This window comes from Ixodes scapularis, unplaced genomic scaffold (assembly GCF_016920785.2).
Source record: "Ixodes scapularis isolate PalLabHiFi unplaced genomic scaffold, ASM1692078v2 PGA_scaffold5__190_contigs__length_132052651, whole genome shotgun sequence".
NCBI lineage: Eukaryota > Metazoa > Arthropoda > Arachnida > Ixodida > Ixodidae > Ixodes > Ixodes scapularis.
This window is the reverse complement of record NW_024609880.1, coordinates 32,973,179-32,994,332: the sequence shown is the minus strand read 5'-3', so window position 1 is coordinate 32,994,332 and position 21,154 is coordinate 32,973,179. Positions and strand designations below refer to the sequence as shown.

The following is a 21,154-nucleotide window of genomic DNA, read 5'->3' as shown; positions in this document are numbered from 1 at the left end:
CGTTTCTGAAATCCTTTTGATCGTTCCTTCTTTATCTTGGAAAACGTAACTAACCTGTTCATGTCCTTTGCGGTGGGCTCTGTTATCTGTTCGGGAAAAGCTTCGTTCCGATTCGGTTTCCTCTCTAATGGCCGTCTTCTTTTTCTTTAGAAAGGGGACCTGGGAGCAACGAGGGGCATTTCTCTTTCATTTCAGCTGCAGTGAAGAAGGTTAGGGCGCAGCGTTGCAGTGCCTGCTGCACGACTCGCGTGGCCTGCATCTGAAGAGCCGTGTAATAAGCGACATACTTCTGGGACCCACTTCACCAGATGTGTGTTTTCAGCTGCGATGCCAGAAGAAGTTGTGCCAGTCAGATCGCTGAGTGAAACCAACCAAAACCAGGGCGGGGGACGGTGTTCACGTCCACGAAAATTGCCTCTCTAGACTGGTGAAACAGGTCTCCACATGAAAATAAAAGTTTGACCTCGAGTTGAAAAACAAAAGCGGTTCAATAGCGAATACGTACGAGGGAAAGATTCAATTCAACCAATCACTACTCAAATCTGTACCTACGTTAGCTGGTAATTTTATATAAAAAATACTTTATTAAACTACAAGTAGGTGATCTCAAATTATCGTTTACATTTTCTTTCATAGGCATAGGACAGAAAATAATGTGACACGATAGCTCATGCTAATAAACAAGCAATGTAGATATGCAAACGTGCTAATGTGACTTACCAGCCTCTTGATAATTTGAGCCCTACTTGTTATTTTATTCATTTGGAAAAACGGGGCCATTAGCTGGGGGGGGGGGGGGGGGGACGTTGTCAACAAGAAACCTCAAATCGGTCGAATTCCATACAGGTGCTCCTTGTTACACGTAAAAAAAAAAAGAAAAAAAAAGAGATTTGGCAAGACATTAAAGACAGCTCGAGTACTTGACAATGTTTGCCTCCGACAAAAAACACTAAAGAACTGTCTCAGCCTCATTCGCCCCGTCAACTGAAGATCCCGAAAGCGGAAATGTTTTCGACCTTTTAGTCATTCCCTCACCTCACCATTCTTTGAGTTTATATCGGCCCGAAGAAGAATGTAATTAAGATGCAGGGTTCTATTGATGGCCGAAAAGACACGCTTTCTAAGAAAAGCGCGTGAAACAAAAAGGGCTCATCATTGAGGAGCTGTAAATGCAGCGGCAGTGTAAGCCAGATGCACCTGGTCTTGAAGCTTGTAACGTAACTAACAGCTTAAAGGGGCGGTGCAATGATTTTAACACTGAACGAATGTGCAACTTGTATTTTTTTATATTGTTTACTTCGGCATAAGTAAGAGAAAAAGTGCCACCCTACCCAAAATACCTCTATTTCGCTGCGTAATCGTAAAATAAAAAACGCTTTTTTTCCCAACCTGCGGCCACATGGTGGCCGCAAATGGAACCTGTGGTGTCACGTCATTCGGAGTGGTTTTTGTAAGTGATAGTGTTAGGCAATTGTAAGCTTGATTTAAGGTTAAGTTTAAAAAAATCTTGTTGTTTAGGCATGCAGACACGCTTCAAAAGCCTAATATTGCCGCTAAAAGGGTATGAATTATTTGTGGCGCCATCTACCGCAAGTCAACAAAACCTGCCGTCGCCGTCATCCGTCGACGCCCGAGGCGCCCTACGGCGGCTACACGAGCAACCCGGACGTTTTGTCTTTCCCTCGCTCGACGGAGTGCGTTGGTCATGGCCCGTAGTATCGTGGTATCGTTATTGTTCCTGGTGTCTCGACCTCGACTTCGACTTCGACTGCCCGCCGCGTCGCAAGCATCTTGCGCTCGACGTCGCTCAGGCCGTCCGCCCATGCCGCCATGTTGGTCGGGAATCGGCGGGAGAGCAGCGAGCCTGGCGAGCCGGCGAGCGCTGGGGAAACGGAAGCCAGAAGAACCCAACCGGAAACCAACGCCACTCCGAATGACGTCACAGGCGAAGCTGGTGCCGCTTCAACGTTGAGTTGAGGGGTGCCAGAGATATCAATTTTTTCATTTTTTTTTAATGAAAACTAAGGCAAGTAGGAAACAATGGTTTTCGGTCCTTCGTTTCATATGTGGAGGGATCAATTTCCGCAATTATTTATCCCAAGTCCGCAAATTGTTGCACCGCCCCTTTAAGATACGTGGGGCAGCACGCTTCTCGGTCCGTGATTGGTTGTCTGTCGTTTTAATGAACTAATTCAGCATTCTGATTGGCTGCGACGCGACACTAAGATGCCGGGCATTCCCCACACCCATGGGTGTTTTAAGAGGTCAGTGACCTTCGGTGCCCTATATTCCGGAGTGTCGTTCGCAGCGAGTATACGTAGCCGGCTACTTGAGTTCATTAAATCGATTAATAAAAAAAAAAAAAAACTCACATTCACAGCAAAGACCGAGAAATGCCTGCTTTGGCGGTGCGAAAATAGGCTTGTATCTCATGGACTATTAACGCAATCTGTAGTTTACGAAGTTCGTTATGTCTCGTCATAACGAGCGATCCTGAAAAAACAAAGAAAAAATGGCAGCGAACTTCATTTTTTTACTTCTATAATGCGTGAAATGCATTTTAGGGATGAGGTGAGGGTATTGGTGTTTCAAGTGGCCTATATTTTCTAGCTGAATTCATCCGGGAAGCTGAACGTTTGTACACGTCACGTGACGTCACGTGACGTCAGGTGAGGTGGCATCCATTTCTCCCGCTAAATTTAGCAAAGAAACCGAATTCTGGGTCACGGGACGTGCGTTTTCCCGCTAAATGTATCGCGTTAGTGGGTATTGGTAACGTGACGTGGATTTCTCGTGATATTTGGAGTGGAAAGAAAATTGATGTTTTGGCCACCAGACGTGAATTTTTCCCCTAAGTTAAGCGGGGAAACTGAATTGATATATAAAACCATGCCGTCGATTTTCCCGCTAGATTTAGCGGAAAATGCACGGATAGACTGACGGACAGATAACATTTCGGGATTGGAAGGTAGCGTTAAAAAGCATTTTATGTTTAAAAAATAAATTATTGCATAGTTCGCACCTGTAGATAGTCCACAACTCGCAAATTTCGACGTTTGAAAAATGCGGATAGCCTAGGGCGAAACGGAACGCCGAGAAATGCAAAACAAAAAAAGTCTCCCTTTCCCTGTTCACAGAGAGTCAGACACGCGCACGCAGAGTCACCGGGCGAGGTTTGGGCCCCAAAAACCGAGCCCGAATCCCGCGTCGCTCTCTTTGGCTGAAAGCGGGGAATAAAATTAACGCGCTGCTTTCAGAACGATAAAAGGACGTACGTAAAAAGCGCGACGGAAGGAAAGATGCTCCTTCGGAGGCACTGCTGAGCCTCGGCGGAACCAGAGCTCTGGGCGAAACGAGCGCGGAGGGAAGCGCTCGTAAAGACGTCTGCCCGTCAATGGGACGGACTGCTAGGGAGGGAGGAAGTCGTTCGCGTCTGGAGCGCGGTGACAGCGGTCTGGCCCGAGTCCAGACCGGGGGTGTAAAATGGGCAGGTAAGTGGGAGGCACGGCATTTGTGTGCGTTTAGACTCTCTCTCTCTCTTAGGATGAAACATTTCGCGCTTGGTGTTAAACTCCTTATTGAATTTTCGCACCTATAATCTTAACCGAGCGGAGACACGTAATCAAGAAAAACAAAATGAGACCTGAATGGCGGTTTGAGAAATGTAGCTTTCCGCTTCAAATGCACATTTGCAATAAAAAAGGAGAAAAATTAACCAGCATGTTTTTTTTTATCCTAACAGCAACATGAGAGTTGGACAGATATAAGATACCTGCATTGACTCCTCGTTTTGGATTATTTCGCCACCAGAAAATTGCACTGAATAGTTTCACAACCGCAAGGAAAGGGTGGGACTTTTATAGTGAGGAAGATATTGATGTAATGCTACCGGTATCGTATCTTCATTATGTTAGAGGAGATTGCAAAACGTTCAAATATACTCGTCCCGTAGCCATAAATATTACGATAAGAAAAAAAAAGTGAACGTGTTTGAGTATTCACGTATATACACTCCAGCACATGCGCCAAAGTACATCCGCCATCGCTGACCTTCTCTTGTCTTACAACGATAGCAAGTCACTAAAACATGCTTTGACAAACCTCAAAAAAAAAATTCTGGAAAGAGGGACATAGTCCATTCTAAAATGGCCATAATCTGTCCAGCTCCGTAAGAACGGAGCGAAGGGAAGCAAAAACTGATGGTGGGTTAGGGCGACACCCAGAGCCACTAAATAAGCTACGCTTCAGAGCAACTACAAGTCAGCCGTCTTGGGGCTTAAAGGGACACTGACACCCCCCAAAAAATTGTTTTCATTTTTTGCCAGGCGCTTCATTATGGTGTCGGAGGAGTACCCAATTAATGTTTTGCAACAGAGTAGCGTATTTTTTTAATAAAGCCAAAAGACGCAACTGCTCGAAACCGAAACCGAAACCCGACGGAGGTCGGAGAAGTGGAGGGAAGAGAGTGAGTGGCGGAAGTCACGTGGCTACACCCGACCGTGCCGCTTTTTTCTTTTTTTTTTCTCTCCTCTCCGTAGCAGACGACACGACATGCGGCGTACGGGAACTGTTCGCCGTGGCGTGCGCTTCTTTTGCAGTTATGTTTGTTCCGCTCGTTGTTCTGTACTCCAAGATGAGTTGTTTTGTACATTGAGGAGTTGGAGATGAGCAGTGAGTGCCCGTGGTGAATTTCCATGGTCGGCTCCGAAAAGATTACACCCAAGATGTTGCGTGAAGAGCTCGCTCACATGTCCTGCGTCCGGAAAAGAAGGGCATTGTGCGACAGAGTTTCCGAAAGATCAACGGGATCGGGACCAATGGCTGGCTGCAATTAATGTAGAACATATACGGGCACCTCGGAAAGCGGACACAGCCTGATTTATATGCTCCTTGCATATTGTGGAAAGTGATTACATTGAGTTCGCAGGTGTCAAAAAGGAAATCCCATACCATTTAATTCAGCGAAGTGTCGTCCACAACATTTTTTTGCTATTTTTTTGCTTAATTCTTCAGTGATAATTGTAAAAAAAAAAATATGTAAACATAAAAAAAAATGTTACAAAAAAAAAAAAAAAAAAAAAAGGTTCTACGAGGGATCAAACTCGGTCCTACTGCGTGCGAAGCGGACGTCGTTCCCACTGAGCTACTGGAGCTTTTTTTTTTTTTTTTTTCTTTAATGCATGGAAATTTTTACAAGTGACATAACATGTTGATACCCAGGCAGCACACCAATGTTGGACCTACATTGGGCCAACTATGGCAAACGCTGGCTCCAGAGGTTGGTCCAACATTGGTATTCTGGCCGAGCGCAACTTCTTCCAATGTTGGCCCAGCCATTGGCACCAACGTTGGGCCATCGTTCAACCAATGTTCCAGCCATCATTGGCACCAACGTTGGGCCATCGTTCAACCAACCTTCCAGCCGTCATTGGCGCCAACGTTGGGCCATAGTTCAACCAATGATCCAGCCATCATTGGCACCTTTTTTAGGCCATCGTTAAACCAATATTTCAGCCATCGTTGGCATCCACACTATGTCGACATAGTGTGGATGCCAACGATGGCTGAAATATTGGTTTAACGATGGCCTAAAAAAGGTGCCAATGATGGCTAATGATGGATAAGAAACAGGCCAGGGGTTCTTAAAACTCAATGTTGGAATAACCAGGATTTAAACACATTGCCATCATTGCATGGCCAGCATTAAAGATATGGCATTAACACTGGGACATGCCAATGAATCAGCTTGACTGCAGAAAACGGCCTATTCAATGATTGAACTTGTATACCAATGATGGCATAGCCATTGAATTAGTGTGAAAGCCAAAATTGGCATAGCCAATGATCATTGGCTATGCCAATTTTGGCTTTCACACTAATTCAATGGCATGTCCCAGTGTTAATGCCATATCTTTAATGCTGGCCATGCAATGATGGCAATGTGTTTAAATCCTGGTTATTCCAACATTGGGTTTTAAGAACCCCTGGCCTGTTTCTTATTAGCAGCCCACTGCAAGAAAAACATTCTGGGCACAAATGGCAAGGTCGTCCTATGCTTTGTCTGTGCACTATTTTATCTGACGAGCAAATGACTATTTCAAGGTCAATTAATACTTTTTTCGGAACTTTTATTGAAAGGGGCTAGGGAGGAAGCTCAGCGGGGAGCCTATGCCTGGTCCTGGGGAAGGTCCTGGGGCGAGTCCTGGGGCTGGGGAGCCATTACGGCTTCCGAACGCCTCTTCCTGCAGCCTCCCCTGTCGCAAGACCCTGGCAGCCACTTCAGCACCATTTTTAAGCTGACGATTCTTCAATTGTTAGCTTCGCACTGATGGCATCTACGAAAAGATCCAAAGGTCAAAGATCAACGCTTTCAAACCCACATTGGTCTTAGTAAAGCACACTCCCAAGCAGCACTTCAACAAATGTTAAGGTTTGAGTGTCCCCTAAAAAGTCCCTCGCCCACGACTTTTCAGTCCTTGCGGCGTAGCACCCGTGGTAGCCGATGATCAGGGGTCTACGATGTCAGGGCCGAGGTCCGGACGTAGTGACGAGGCAGTTGACCGATGGCCGAAGGCTTGAATCAGGCCCCGTACGCGGGTGGCAGCCTATGACCAGGTGTCCGCCAAGGTCTGGGCCGAAGGACGTAGCGACGAGGCAGTTGGGCGTTGGCCGAAGGCTTGAGTCAGGCTCAGAACGTCTGTGGCACGGAGTGGCAGCGGGAGTTCAACTGCGCCACGCATGCAGTCTTGTCTACCTCCGGAAGGTTGGCGCCCGGACTGCGTGAGAAGTGGGTTATGGGTCGGGCCTCTTGACGTCTGGTCACGCCGACGGAGGTCCGGCCTGGTCGCGTCTGCACCGTCCTTTGTCAACCGCCCGAATCCCCTCTCGCGCTCCTCGCATGCCCCCACCTCGTCTTCTTCTTTCTCGTCCTCTTCGGCTGGTCGCGGGATCGCTCATCACACCAGACTAAAGCCTGGTTCAGACAGTTGCGTTTGACTGCGTTTTACTGCGTTGCGGCAGCGAGAAACCAGGACATCCCTGCTGCTTATATCGCGTGCCAAGATGATTCCTTGAATTGGATTCCACGCTTCATACGAAGCACAGATGTGCCGGTGACTCGCTTTCGGTACTCGACGCAACTCAGTCAAACGCACTCAAACGCAAGTGTCTGAACCGGCCTTAAGCCAATCAATTGGCGACGTGCGCGACCGAAAGCGTCGCTGTGGTCGGCCTTTCACGATTGGCCCAAAAGCTGACTATGACGTCGGAAAGGGTATACCATCGACGGAAATAAGAAGAATGAAGGAACTTTAATTTCGACGGTGTTGGCAGTGTTCCTTTGTGAACGCAATGATTTCAGTCTTCCACCATGATATTTACAAACACCATCGAGCTTGTTGTTCGCAAGGTAATGACGTGACAAGGGGGAACCATATGAGGGCGCCACCAAAACATCTCGCCGCTAATTACCAACGTTGGTAGGCCACTGGCTAAGACAGGCAATTGGTGGCCAGCTTAAACCAATCGTTTATTTTTAACCTGTCACCGAACACGGTTTTTTTCTGCGTGGACGTTCAAACTTGCTACAGCTCGCAATGCATACAGCGTTCTAATTCAGTTGCTAACTTGCTCTGCGTGTGAAAACAGAAGAATCGTTCCCCCCGGAGGCAGAGCTAGAGATTGTTCTCAGCGTGCGCGATCGGCACATTAAAAGAACTAAGCCAATTATATATAACATTGGTAAGCCACTGGCTAAGACAGGCCAATGTTGCCCAGCCTAAGTCAATCGATTACCAATGTCGGTAATTGATTGGCTTAAGCTGGCCAACATTGGCCTGTCTTAGCCAATCGATTACCAATGATGGCAACTCATTGGCTAAAATAGACCAATGTTGGCCAGTCTAAGCCAATCGATTACCAATGTTCGTAACCAATTGGCTAAGACAGGCCAATGTTGGCCAACCTAAGCCAACCAATAGCCAACGTTGCTAAGGCGTTGGCTGAGGTTGGCCAATGTTGGCCAGTCTAAACCAATCGATTGCCAACGTTGGTAAGCCATTGGCTGAGGTAGGCCAATGTTGGCCGGCCTAAGCCAATCGATTACCAACGTTGGTGAGCCGTTGGTCAAGTCAGGCCAACGTTGGCCAGTATATTCCACTGTACCACCAATATTGGTTTTACGATGGCCATATTGGCCCAATATTGGACCATTGTTTGCCAATTGAATACCAATGTTGGCCCGGCGTCGTGTGCTGTCTGGGTACTTATGCGTATATACAGTTATAAGACATTCATTTTCGCACTTTATTTACATACCAATGTCACACACACACACCTTATATATGGCATCTTATACATGTGGCCAGTGGATGTGATAAATTGAGACAGAAATTGCGTCGACGAGTGTAACACAATGGTCACAGAAGGATATATCGTCAATAGAGCATTCAGAAATCTGGGAGACCCAGACATGCATCGAACAGGGCAAACCACTCTGGTTGGCTGTGAGGTGAAGCGTATACGCTCCTCACTTGCGCTACCAGTTCTAGAAAAAGAGATTTTGTAGTACGGGGTTTCTCTGCGTGTCTGTCGATCACGCGACATTTCCATAGACTATGAAGTCCCAACAGAGCGAACATGTCGTACGGGACGGTTTCGTTCTCAGCGAACGGGAGGAAGCGGAGACTGTAGTCATTAAGAATTAGATCTTTCTTTAGCGTGCGTTGTAGAACATCCCAAAACAAAAACGCGTCGTTGCAATAAATAAAACAGTGCTCTATGGTCTCTGGCTTGTTACAGAGTCTGCAATTAACAGTCCACGGTACAAATATTCCTTTTTCCTGGAGGTAAGTTTTTACTGGTAGGGTTGATGTATGCAATTTGAAGAAGAACGTCTTGGTTGAGGGAGGCACGCCCATTTTCTTGACTCTTTTGAGAACATCATTGATGGGTTCTAGCGTGAAACGGGTACGATAGAGTGGTAGTGAAAACAAGCTTTCCGTAATATTCCTTGACAGTGTCTTCCTGGACACGCTAAACAAATATTCCAATGAAAACCGTGTTTTCAGGAAATTTAAGGTATCGACAACTTCCTTTAAAAATCCCCAGGGTCTATTTTTCGACGTTTCGCCCGTTGAAACAACAAGATAACTTAAACTCTCAGCAAGGCGTGATTGGAGTATGACTCTAAGGAACTCGTGATTGGCATTTTTAAAGAAAAAGAATCTCGACACTAACTGGCGGACAAATATGTGACACAGTCCTAAACCACCGGATTCGAGAGGGAGGAATAGGTTGTCCCTTTTAACACGTTCCCACGTTGAGCACCATATCAAAGTGGCGAATATTCTATGGAATTTTTGGATGTCTGTTCGAGCGCAATGAAGCACTTGAAGAACGTACATCAGCTTTGAAGCGAGGAATATATTACAGACACTTGCTCTAGTAAAGATGGAAATATCTCTACCCTTCCACGCATCAGCCTTCCTTTTCAGTGTGGTCGCTAGGGTGGACCAGTACGTCGAGCTACTACGAATTTGTGAGAGCGGTACTCCAAGATATGTGATCGGACTCTGATTCCACTCTATCCCTGCAAAAAAACGAGGTTTTGTGGCCCAGGAACCGCACCAGAATCCGTTGCATTTGGATAGATTCACTGAAGCCCCAGTGACTGCGCAGTAACGCGCTGTTTGATCAAGCGCTTTCTCGACACTCTTCTTGTCAACGCAAAAAAATCCAACATCGTCTGCGTATGCGAGGACTTTTACCTCGACATTTTCCACAGAGTACCCACGAATACATTCTATTTTCAGGATGCTGAGGCATAAGGGCTCTAAATACAATGCAAAGAGGAGGGGAGATAGAGGGCAGCCCTGCCTTACGGAAGATTTGATCTTAATTTCATCAGAAAGTGTGTTATTGATTTTCAGTCTTGTCGAACTATGCATGTAGCAAAGTCGAATACCTTCCAAAAGCGTCTCTCCCAGGTCTACGTGCTCAAGAAGGGCAAATAGAAATGAATGACTCACGCGGTCAAAGGCTTTTGTAAGGTCTATTTGTACAAGTGCAACCTGGCCATTACTGTCTGACACAGACTCTAGGACGGAACGGGCAACATGTACGTTCGTTTGAATAGATCTGCCCCGTATGCCACAAGTTTGGTGTTCACCTACCAGCTTTTCTATTACGCACTGAAGTCTTTCATTGAGAACTTTAGCGTAGATCTTATAATCGACGTTGCAGAGCGATATTGGTCTGTAGTTTTCCATCTTTTTAAGCATTCCAGGATCTTTTGTTTTTGGCAGCAATACCGTGTGTCCACGGTAAAATGAAGGGGGAAGAGTTTTCTGTATGTAGGATTCTTCAAATATAGCGAGTAAAACAGGAGATATAATGTCTTGGAACTTTTTGTAAAATTCACCGCTTAGTCCGTCGGGTCCTGGTGTTTTCCCATTTGGGAGAGATTTAATGGCGGCCTTAATTTCGTTTAATGTTATGGGGCCTTCAATTAAAAGGCGATCTTCCTCGTCAAGTTTTGGCATCTCTGTTAGTAGCTGTTCGATCTCAGTCTTGTCTTTTGTGGGTATTACTGTTCCAAATATATTTGTATAGAATTGGTGAAAAGATTTGACTATCTCAGTTGCGTCGGTGAGTATCAAACCATCTTTGTTAATTTCTATTATTTCCTTTGACAGCGCGTTACGTCTTTCGTCATCCAAAGATCTTTTGGTTGGTTGTTCGCCGAGGAGAAAGCGTTTCTTCCGCGAGCGAATTAATGCTCCGCGGTACCTTTCGGTTTCATACTTTTGAAGCTGGGCTCGTACTATGTTAACATCGTCGCTGTACGCGCCTGGGTTTAAGCATTCAAGCTCGTGAAGGGTTACTAAATTTTTAAAAAGGTCGCGCTGCTGTTGTTTGTTTATATATGATGCAATTGTAGCGCGTTCGATTGCGATGTTTTTTGCTTCTTGTTTGAAACTATCCCATTTTGCAAAGATGTGCATGTCAATGTTTTGCAATGTATTCGACAAAAGTAAGGAGATGTTAGTTTAAAATTGCTCATCACTTAGAAGCCTCAGGTTGAGCTTCCAGTGTTCCCACTGCTGATGAACACCTCGGAGTCTGCGCGGCCCAAAGCAGACTGATACCAGGCAGTGATCAGAAAAGAAAACTGGTTTGACTTGGTAATTGCTCATTGAGTTGATTATATCACCTGAGACATATATTCTGTCTAATCGTGCGTGAGATGTTCCTTGGAAATGGGTGTAGCGTATCGATTCACCTTTTTTATAAGCTACATCAACAAGGTTATGGTCTTGAAGCGTGCTCCGTAGAGCGGCGGCACTTCCGTCATACCTAGTTTGTGACACCGATCGGTCGTCTGCACTGCAAACGCAGTTAAAATCTCCCATCGCAACTGTTGTTCTATTTGTGTCGAAAAGCGGCGAAACTAGTTCATAGAATGATGTTCTTTCTCTAGGGGTATTTGGAGCATACAGGCAGATAAAGCGCCAATTTATCTGCCTAAAACAAATGTCGCAGGAAATAAGCCGCCCTTCCAGGTCATTTAGAATGGAAACTGATGATAACTCAAGCTGTTTACGAAAAAAAAGAAAACATCCGGCGGAGACTCCTTTGGCTTGGCTAACGCAGATTTCGTAATCCTTAAGAAAAGGTTCTAATGCGCCCGCGATGCCTTCATCTGTAGATAATTTTGTCTCCTGTATTGCCGCAACGTCCACTTTCTCTTTTTCGAAAAGACGCAACAGCTGAAACTGCTTCCTTCTAGACCCTAAACCTCTTACATTTAGCGTTAGAATATGTAATGGAAGGGCGGGATACATCAGAACATTTTAGGTGTTGTTCTCTGTACCCTTGAGGTTCCCCAGTAGCTTGGAGTATGGCTTGTGCCTCACCCCTGCCGGCTGGCGGTCTTTCTTGGACCTCTTGGAAGGGAGCTCGTCGGCAGAGGAACTCTTGGTCGGGAGGGGCGTTGAGGTTCCTTCTGGTTCATCGGATGGTCTCGATGTCTCAAAGGCAGGTACGATGGTGGTGGGTTCCACGACTACCTCGTCATGCTCTTCGTCACACTCTGTATCAACTTCGCCGACAATCGTTGACCCTGATGATGAGTATGACGCGCCGTCCTCGTCAGGCGGAGGTAGCTCCGAGGGGCCCCCAGGGTCATCCTTGCATTCGTTGATGGCAGGTGCTGCTCTTGGGTGCTCCTGCTCCACGAACTTTTCGATCGTTGATGCCGGTGGTGTGTGCCCCGATGCGTCAAGGACCTCCGTGACATCCATAAGCAGCTCGCTCTGTTCTTCGGCCTCCTGGGTTCTTGGTCCAAGGAGCTTACTAGCATACGTTGTGACGCAAGTATCAGTCGTGTGTCCGTACCGTCCACATTTAAAGCAGCGGGGGGTCTTGCACTGGCGGCGAACATGCCCCACTCTGTTACACCTGAGGCATAGAGGTGGGCGGCCTGGCACGAGTAGGAGGCACTGGCATCCAAAAATCTTCAGGAGATGTGGCACTTTCTCAATCGTGATGTCGTCGTGAAGTGTGATGTTCACTTCTCTGTTTAAAGTGTCCATATGTTCCATGCCGGGGCATCTCCATTTCTCCCGGCTCATGCTCCGCACGGTTCCGTAGGCCTGCAGGGCCTCAGCGACGCGTCGGTCTTCAAGATGGTCTGGTAGCCAAATTATTTTTATCTTGATGTCGCGAGTGTCTGGGTCTAAAACCAGACATTTTCGTCCTTTCACGAGAAGTTCTCTTTGTTGACACAGCTTCGCTTTCGCGAGCGCGTTTGTGCAGGTGACCATCCAAATGTGACTCATTTGGTATTGTCCGGTTGCCTTTACATCTTGGAGATCTATTACGTCTCTGAGGGCGTCGCGAAAGTCTGGCGCTGAGTAAGGCCTAGCGCTTATGTCTGCATGCAGGAATACGGAGTTTAAAATCAGGTTGCCTGTTGGAAAACGGGGAACGATTACCTTGTAGTCGGTTGTACTGTTGTCAGACGATACGGGGTTAACTCGGCCAGTGGCCGATACGGTGTTTCCACCAGACATCATATTCCTTGCTGCCGTTCCGAACGGCTTCTTCTTCCTCCTTCGAGCTACTGGAGCATTTGTTCAATGGTGGATCTCTCTCCTTACTAATATTTCAGCCGGTAAACTGTAAGTTGAAAAGTTTGCTGCCGATTTCCCTTTAGCAAAAGCACTACCGGGTCGAACTCGGGAAGCACCATGCATTGGCGACATTCGCACCTAGAAAAGAAATCGTACGCGTGCATATTCTTCTCGAAGTAAGACACGTCGTGCTTGAAGTTTGCGCGAGCGATGTCTTCAGCCACGAGAATGGAGCGACGTCTCGGCGACGTCTTCGTGCAAATCGGCTTGGTGGTCGGGCGTGTCGTACGGGATGAATACCAATTCTTTTGATCAGTCCCAAAAATCTCTTTTAAAAGTAGGCAGAATTCGCCGGTACCGCGAACGACAGTTATGAAATAGAGGTCCCACGCCCGTCGTCCGCTGCCATCGCCGTCCCCGCGAGTCCCACGATACGCGAAACGACGAACGCACAGAATGCTTCCGGTAGTCTGTGGAACTTTTTTTTTTCAATCAACGTATTTGCAACTTTTTAGAAGCCACAAAAAATGGGTTTCATATTTTTTTCTATCTTTAATATTGAGTGTGCGTTTTCAGTGACCCACGACTTTGATTAAATTTGGTGGTCGCATCGATACCTTAGAAAACGGCCCGTGACCGCGGAAAAGAGAGTGAGCGAGACTCGAACCGGCCAGTTCTTGATCGGCGGTTTTCGGGCGGAAAGAAACCGAATTTCGAGCCGCAAATTCTGTTCTGGGTAGTTGAGCTCTCATATGTCACGTACAACTAAAAACCTCGGCGAGCATAAATACCCTGTCAGTGTTCCTTTAATATCATGGTTGCCAGCTAGCTGATGCTTGATATGAAATCGCATGAAAGCTTTCCCGTTCTCCAAAAAATGTTAAAACAGTTCGCGACAAAACAAAATAATATCACATGAACTTCCTGTAGTGCCATGCTTCTTCTCATCACTCGACTGTTAGTGTGGTTGGCATTGTTCAAAAACTGTAAAGGCTTATGGCCGGTCTGGACTTTGAAGGTTCTGCAATACAGAAGAAACTTACATCTGGCGACGGCCCATACCAACGCCAGACACTATTTTTTCACTCTAGCAAACTAATTTTCTGCAGTGCTGGGCTTCCTGCTCGTCTACGCTACGGGATGTAATGTACCATATTGTTCTCGAAGCAACACTTCTCCCATGCTTACGTGAGAGGCATCCGTCTTTAGCGAAAATTCCTTCTCTGGGTTTGGCGCCAACAAAAATAGGAGGTAGCACCAATCTGCTCTTTAGCTGCTTGAACGCCTCTTCTTGCTCTGGTCCTCATTCAACTTCAGTCCGGGCTATCTTTTAGTTAACTCTACCAGAGGTTTAGCGAGACAAGCATGGTCCTCTAAGAACTCGTTGTAGAATCCAGTGAGTCCCAGGAACGATCTGACTTCCCTCTTCGTTCGCGTTGTTGGAATATCTTGAATTCTTTGTACACTTTTAGGATCTGGCGACATCTTCCCCATGCCAAAGACGTGTCCTAAAAAGAAGATCTCCATAAATCCTATCTCACACTTCTTTGACTTGATAGTGATGTTGGCCTTTCGTATGCGTTCAAAAGAACATCCAAATGTCTCCATGTGTTTACCCCACGATTTTGTCACGACTGGGATGTCATCAATGAAATAATGCGCGTCTGGGATCCCGTTCAACAGTTTTTGCATTAGCTTCGTGAATATAGCTGAAGTAGTATGTAATGCAAAAGGGCATGAAGTTAAACTGTTAGAGTGCACTTGTTGACGAAAACGCTGTCTTTTCTTTGGTTCTTTCCTCCGTGGGAATTTGCCAAAGACCCTTGGCCACATCCACCCTTGAAAATAAAAGTTTTTGTTTCGTCTTAGTAGATGCGACGTTGATCCCCGGTACAGGCTCAGCTTCAGGTTTGATGACGCCATTTAACCTCCTGTAGTCAATGCGCAACCTATTGGCCCCATCCTTCTTCTTCACGATTAACACTGGTACGTTGCATGAAGAGGTGTATTTCTTAATTATGCCTAAACCAGCATATCCGAGATCCCTTCCTCAACCACCTATGACCTCACAGTGGTAACAGATATTATTTCACGTTTGTTGGTCGAGTCGTGGTTAGATGCAGATCACACGTAAAGAGATTTGTTCTTCCAGGGAGATTTTTAATCAGCGCCCGCACCTGGCCACTTTTTGCCGTGTCCAAATTCTTGTTGATTTTAACATCCTCCCATACTTTGTGCTTCGTCCAGCTCGGTGTAGGAACCTCTTCAGCGTTTTCAAAGCTTAGCTCTCCTTCACCCTTGACTTCCGCTACAATATTACAGACAGCTTGATCTCGTCGAGTCGTCTCTCGTATTTCTTTAACATGTTGACGTGAAAGATCTTCCTCTTACCTGCCACGTTACACTCATAATCAAGTTCGTTTTTCTTGTCGTCACTAGAAAGGGTCCTTTCCATTGTGTGATCATTTTGTTGGCATTTGTTGGCAGAAGGATCAAAGCCAGGTCGCCCGGCTTCATTTTGCGATTAGAACTCTTTCTGTGATAGTAGCCCTTACATTTAGCCTTCGCCTCCTCTGAGCATTTGTGAGCCAACTCGCAAGTTTTCCCCAGCTTTTCCCTTTTCCGAGCATATAGCACTACAATGTTTTCACCTCCTCTTCCAACGCTTCCCTCGACCATACTTCTTTTAGAATGGCCAGAGGTCCTCGCATGCTTCTGCCGTAGACCAGCCCGAATGGTGAAAATTTTAGACTTGATTGTGGATCCTCCCTGTATGCGAAGGGCAGCGCGGGGGGGTACCTGTCCCGGTCCTTTGGCCTCTCTTAACACATTTTCCTTAGCTTCTGTTTTACTGTACTTTTTGTTGTTTTACGTCATTTTATGTCCGCACGCTTTTTTGTGTACTAGGCTGTTCTGAATTTGTATAGTGCTCTAAGTCCAATCTTTATATGTATAACATGTAACAATACTGCGGCACTAAAGTAGTGGACCTCCAGTTTCAGGATGTTTTAACACGCTATGAACTCGTTAGTTTGGTGTGTGCGCGTGTGTGTGTGTAACGGACAAAACATCGGCCACAAGAGATTTTCTTTTGAGCTACACCCTGCATTGGCCCTGGGGCTAGCTCTATTAATAATCAAAAATGAAAAAAGGTGCCGTTATCATCTCGATTAAACGATGACAGATGGGATAGTAGGTTGTCGTAAGCAAGTCCTTCATTGATAATAAACGACTTTCTTCTTTGATCAAGTTTCACTTAAAGTTGGTCGCGCGGTCGCTGGTATCTCAATTGGAATCCCATAGCGTGTGAACATCTCTACCAGCGTCTCGGCAACTTGCTAGGATCCAACAGCCCGTAAAGCTACCGCGTCTGTAAACCAAGTAGCCATCGGCGCGGGACACAGGACATGGTGTGTCCCGGACTCGACATCGGTGTGATTGGCCCAATTCATGTCGATGGCCACCTTTTGGAATGGTGTCCCGATCGTGGGCATATTCCCTAGTGGTCCCCGGCTCACTTTGCTCTTGTGCACCATGCGTTGGCAGACGTTGCACGACCGGACACATTTTGATTTTGCTTCGCATTTCTAGCCAGAAGAACTCCTAGGCCGAGTGTATTCCTTATTCCTTGGTGCCCCGACATGATACCATCATGTGCCATAGTCATCACCGTTCCTCTAGACTTCCGAAGCACCAGCTGCTTTTTCTTCCTGACCGATGGGTACTCGGCAGTCTTGTATATCAGCTTATTTTTTTATCACAAACTGAACAATCGCTCTGAATCCGTGTTTTTTGGTGATCTTACCGATCTTACCAAAGCACCTTTTAAGACTGTCGTCTTTTTTTTTCGGTTCTCTCGCGAGCTCCTCCGGGGAGCTCCTCCGGGGTATTGACGCCTGGGGTAAATTCAGACGTGGCCCTTCACTCTCCTTTGCTCCAGATCGTGCGACGATCGTTTCCCGAGCTGCAGCAACTTCCGTTAACTTTGTCTAACGTAATTGCTCGTCACTTTTTCGTGAACAGGACGTCTCGTGAATGACCGCCCGTACCTCATCTCGTCGATTCATCTCTGCGCCGTCGTCGGGACTTCGCTCCTCAGTTTCATTTGTATTTACCCATCCAATATCCGGATCGTCTGCACTTCGAGGCAGCGGAATGTTTCAAAGAATTAGATCGTACAATAGGTCCCTAATACATTTTGCTAGAACTTTGACTGTGTGAAACGGCGTCTGGATGGGGATCTTGACTTCGGGCAGGTACCTGAGCGTCCGGTAGAGTAGAAAGAAAACACTCGATTTTCCGGTAAAGTTCTCCGGCGGAACAGTCTTTTCTGACCACTACTCTGTTACATCCCGTGTCCCTGTGTACCTTTATTAGATGGTTTCCGAGCTGTCCCTCAAACACTGGCGTGCTCTCTGCAAGGAAATTCGAAGCTTTTTCAAAGGCAGCGTTTACCACCGGGACCTCTTCTCCGCTCTTCAGCGTGAAGAACGATTTGTCTGGGTCGTCCCTTTCAGTTGGTAGAGTCTTCCAAAGGCATGAGGCCTGGTGTCGTCTATCCGGTCCTGCCTTGCAATGATTAGGCCTGTGACCTGTGCGTCCACATTTACAACACGCCAACGCTCAAAACTCTTGTGCTTTGCATCGACAATTGTGTGACTTGTGCCCCATTTTTCCACATAGATAGCAGCAACCGCTTCTCCTGAAGTCAAAATTTCAATCATTATTCGAGTCTTCAACGTTGAATCTATTTAAGGATACCCCTCACCTGCGTTTACAACTAGCGCTCGGTTGCATCTGCGCCACCAAAAAGACGCCAGCCTTGGCTGTCACCTCGTGCAATTTTCGGCAGTCTCGCTCTCTAAGAAACGCTGCTAGCTTGCTTGAGCAGGCCACTAGAAACTGATTCACTAGGACAGTGTCTCGTAAAGCCTCAAATGATTTTTCTACTCCCGGTACTTCAACCCATCGGTCGAAATACCCTGATAACCTAGCAACAAATTGTCTCCGAGTTTACTCACCTTCGGGTTTAGCATCCCGGAATCTTTCATGGCACCCCTCCTTCGTGTATTGAAATCTCTGGAGCAAAGCCAGTGTTACCGTGGGATAATCCAACGCATCCATCGGTGTCATACGACCAACCACCGTCAACGCTTCTCCGGTCAGACATAATCCTCCTGTTGTGGCCCACTTTTCCTACGGCCACCCCAACCCTGTCGCCGTGCGCTCAAACTGCTACAGATATGCATCAAGGTCATCCCTCCGCTCATTGAACTGCCGGATCAGTTTGTGAGAACTCCCGTGGAAAGTTTGGACTGGCGCGTTTCCGAGTCCCCCATCAACCCTCTACTGGTGACCTCCTCGTGCGGCGATTCTCAACAGCAATACCTCCCGTCCCCTATGTAGTTTAGCGCATTCTCACCCTAAAATACAGTTTTAGTATAAAGTTGTTGGCTCTTACGTATGCAATAACATAGCGTATGCTGAAAACGACCTGCTTGGGCTAATTTTAGTTGTGCGTTACTTTGCCGAGTGAACATCTCGCATGATATTTCTGATCCAATGTGCCAGAGCCGTAGAATTTAAGCACTTACCGCACCACCATGCTCGTCAAAAGAAATATTGAAAATTAAAAAAGCTTCCAAGTAATTTATTTTAAATTAAACCATGCCGCATGCTGCCTGGTCAAGCGCCCTCTTTTGCGGGGTACTGAGGCTACGAGTACGAGTTCGCAGCCGAATTCGATCGCGGAGCCTCCACCAATCGTCCCATGGAAAAACAAATTCTTATTAATGCTATCGCAGTACGCGACAACATCGGCGATTTTTTGGAGAGTTGTTCGTCTTTCGGGCGATGAACTGCGCAAAGATGCTTAGCTTTGAGCAGATGGCAGCGTTCACGCAGTTTGCGAGTGGTGAACATTTTCACTACTCACTCCTTCAGCTGCACAGCAATCCGACTCGACCGCGGTAGGTCCCGGAAAGAGGTCCCGAGCTGAACACCACCCAATTTCACGTAACACTAAACTTGGCGAACACCACGTTGCCCTCGATGCGCCAGTCGAGGTAACCGCCCTTTTGAAACTGGTGCCCCCGTTGGGTCCAAGATCTCTCGAGAGCTTCTCTCAAAGCCAGCTAGTCCGTAAGGCAAAATCCCCAGCGTTGCGTGCGTACGCAACACGCTAGCCCTTCAATTGCGTTCGGCGCATGCGCATTCTCGACCTGCAATTTCTTTGCGTGCGCAAAGCTTTAACCTACAGTCGACTAAAACTGTCTAACGTTCTCTCAACCGCCTCACGTTATAACCTCGAGTTCTCGCGCTCCTCAGCTCTTTCGACCCTTATCCGCACTTTTTCCTCATCTACCCCTCCTTCAATTCCGCCTCGGAATAGCCCGCTTCCTTAGCTGTCGCGATTAGCTTGTCGGTATCTACGGTTCTAGCACGTCATCTGCCTCACCCATCTCACCACCTGAAAAATACATAACTATGATGTAATCCGCCAGCAATCCTAGCAGGCCCGCCAATTGTCAAGGTTCGTCCGGGATTAGAAAGTGATCATAAGACTGATGCACAGACATAACCTTATATTTTAAACAAACAAAAATAAACAAAGGGAGGAAAAAAAGAAATGACAAAAAACCCTCGAATAGCGAAAGACAAAAGAATTGGTCCCTCGAAATACGGTTGCCATAGTCACCAGCGGGGCCGTGGCTTGCATCGGTGGTCCCATTGGTTGCTGGTGCCCTTGACCGTACTTCACGGGCCCGATGCCTTGTCACGGTGGACGGAGGTGGGTATGTTCGAGCCTGGCCCGGGATGCCAAGACGGAGCCGGGTATGTTCGTACCGGGTTCCTTGACGCCGTGCGCACCACTGAAGTCGCCCGTTGCTCGGCTTCAAATTCAGTGGCACCCTCAACCACAATATTTTCGAACTTTTTTTTTCTTTTTTTTTTCTTGTTGTCGTGTGAGGAACGGCAGAGCGGATGAGAAAATAAAAGTAAAAAAGAGAGTTAAAGAAACTGAGAGGGAAATATGGAAAGGAGGCATGCTGACTAAATTGGCCTTGGGAATTTACAGATCGTTTAAGAAGGACATTACTAACAAGCCCATCTTCGACAATTTTAGTGGAAGCTCCTTGTTGTTCGAGGTGAGGACGGGATTGCTGAGGACTAAGACATATGGAGGTAGATATCAGAAAGTAGATACTGTGTGTGGAGCTCGTGGAGGGGAGGAGGAGACGGCTGAGCACTTGGCACTTTACTGTAAGGGGTTTCACTTTGTAGTAGCTGAGCAGGCGACTAATTGAGCAAACGCACTGGAATTAGGGCTTTTGAGGCAAAAATAGACAAGGGGAAGGTCGAGATAACCAAGAAAAGATTTTCTGACTGGTGGCATAGGTGAGGGAAGGATGAATATTTCTTATTCCATTCCGGGAGACCCGAAGGGCGGAAGGTGTGGGCGCCCGGTTCCATAGAGGCGCCTTCGTCGTACGGATCGTATATGTCTTTTAATTATAAATTTTTAGATATATAACTTTAGGTTAAATACGTGTTAAGGAAAAAAAGAAGAACTGGCTAGGTGACGCAAGTCATCCCCCACTTCAAACTGTTCAGCATCTTCCATCTGTCATCTATCCTGTAATAGCGCACGCTCCTCAGTGCACCTGCAGCGCTATTGACGTTGTCTGTGTCGTCGTAGTCGGTTCGACATTTCACTTCATTCGAAATAAGCGACAGAAAACACGGGGAAAAGATCTGAACCGAAGCCAGTTACCATCGCCAAACCGCCAAGCAAAACCTGCTTGCCGAAGGCTCTCGGAACGCTCGGATCCTCCAGCCCTTGGTACCACAGCGCCGCTTCGTGCATCCGAAACCTTTCCACGCTCTCAACTACACAGCAATGCATGGCGCGTATCGGCGCCATGATCTCACTATACCCCTCGTCTAATTGACTGTAGCGCAGAAAAAGAGAACGGCTTATTTTACGTTTATTCTTGTTCCTCTTCTACACCAGATTTTTG

The 21,154-nt window shown here is 46.8% G+C and overlaps 2 protein-coding genes across 2 annotated transcripts; both read right to left on the bottom strand.

Moving 5' to 3' along the window:
* Nucleotides 1-8,398: 8,398 nt before the first annotated feature.
* LOC115313435 lies at nt 8,399-9,665 on the bottom strand (the record flags this gene model as incomplete). The annotated part of the gene is made up of 1 exon (XM_029972404.4): nt 8,399-9,665. A coding segment is annotated over one exon (1,218 nt), but the record flags the coding sequence as incomplete, so codon positions are not given.
* Nucleotides 9,666-11,852: 2,187 nt separating this feature from the next.
* LOC121048365 lies at nt 11,853-13,076 on the bottom strand. The gene has a single exon (XM_040504609.2). It carries the CDS (start codon nt 13,074-13,076, stop codon nt 11,853-11,855), a length of 1,224 nt encoding a protein of 407 aa, XP_040360543.1.
* Between the last annotated feature and the right edge of the window lie 8,078 nt (nt 13,077-21,154).

Coding starts and splice junctions, on each gene's coding strand:
- LOC121048365 (XM_040504609.2), bottom strand. CDS start 13,076: ATGATGTCTGGTGGAAACACCGTATCGGCCACTGGCCGAGTTAACCCC.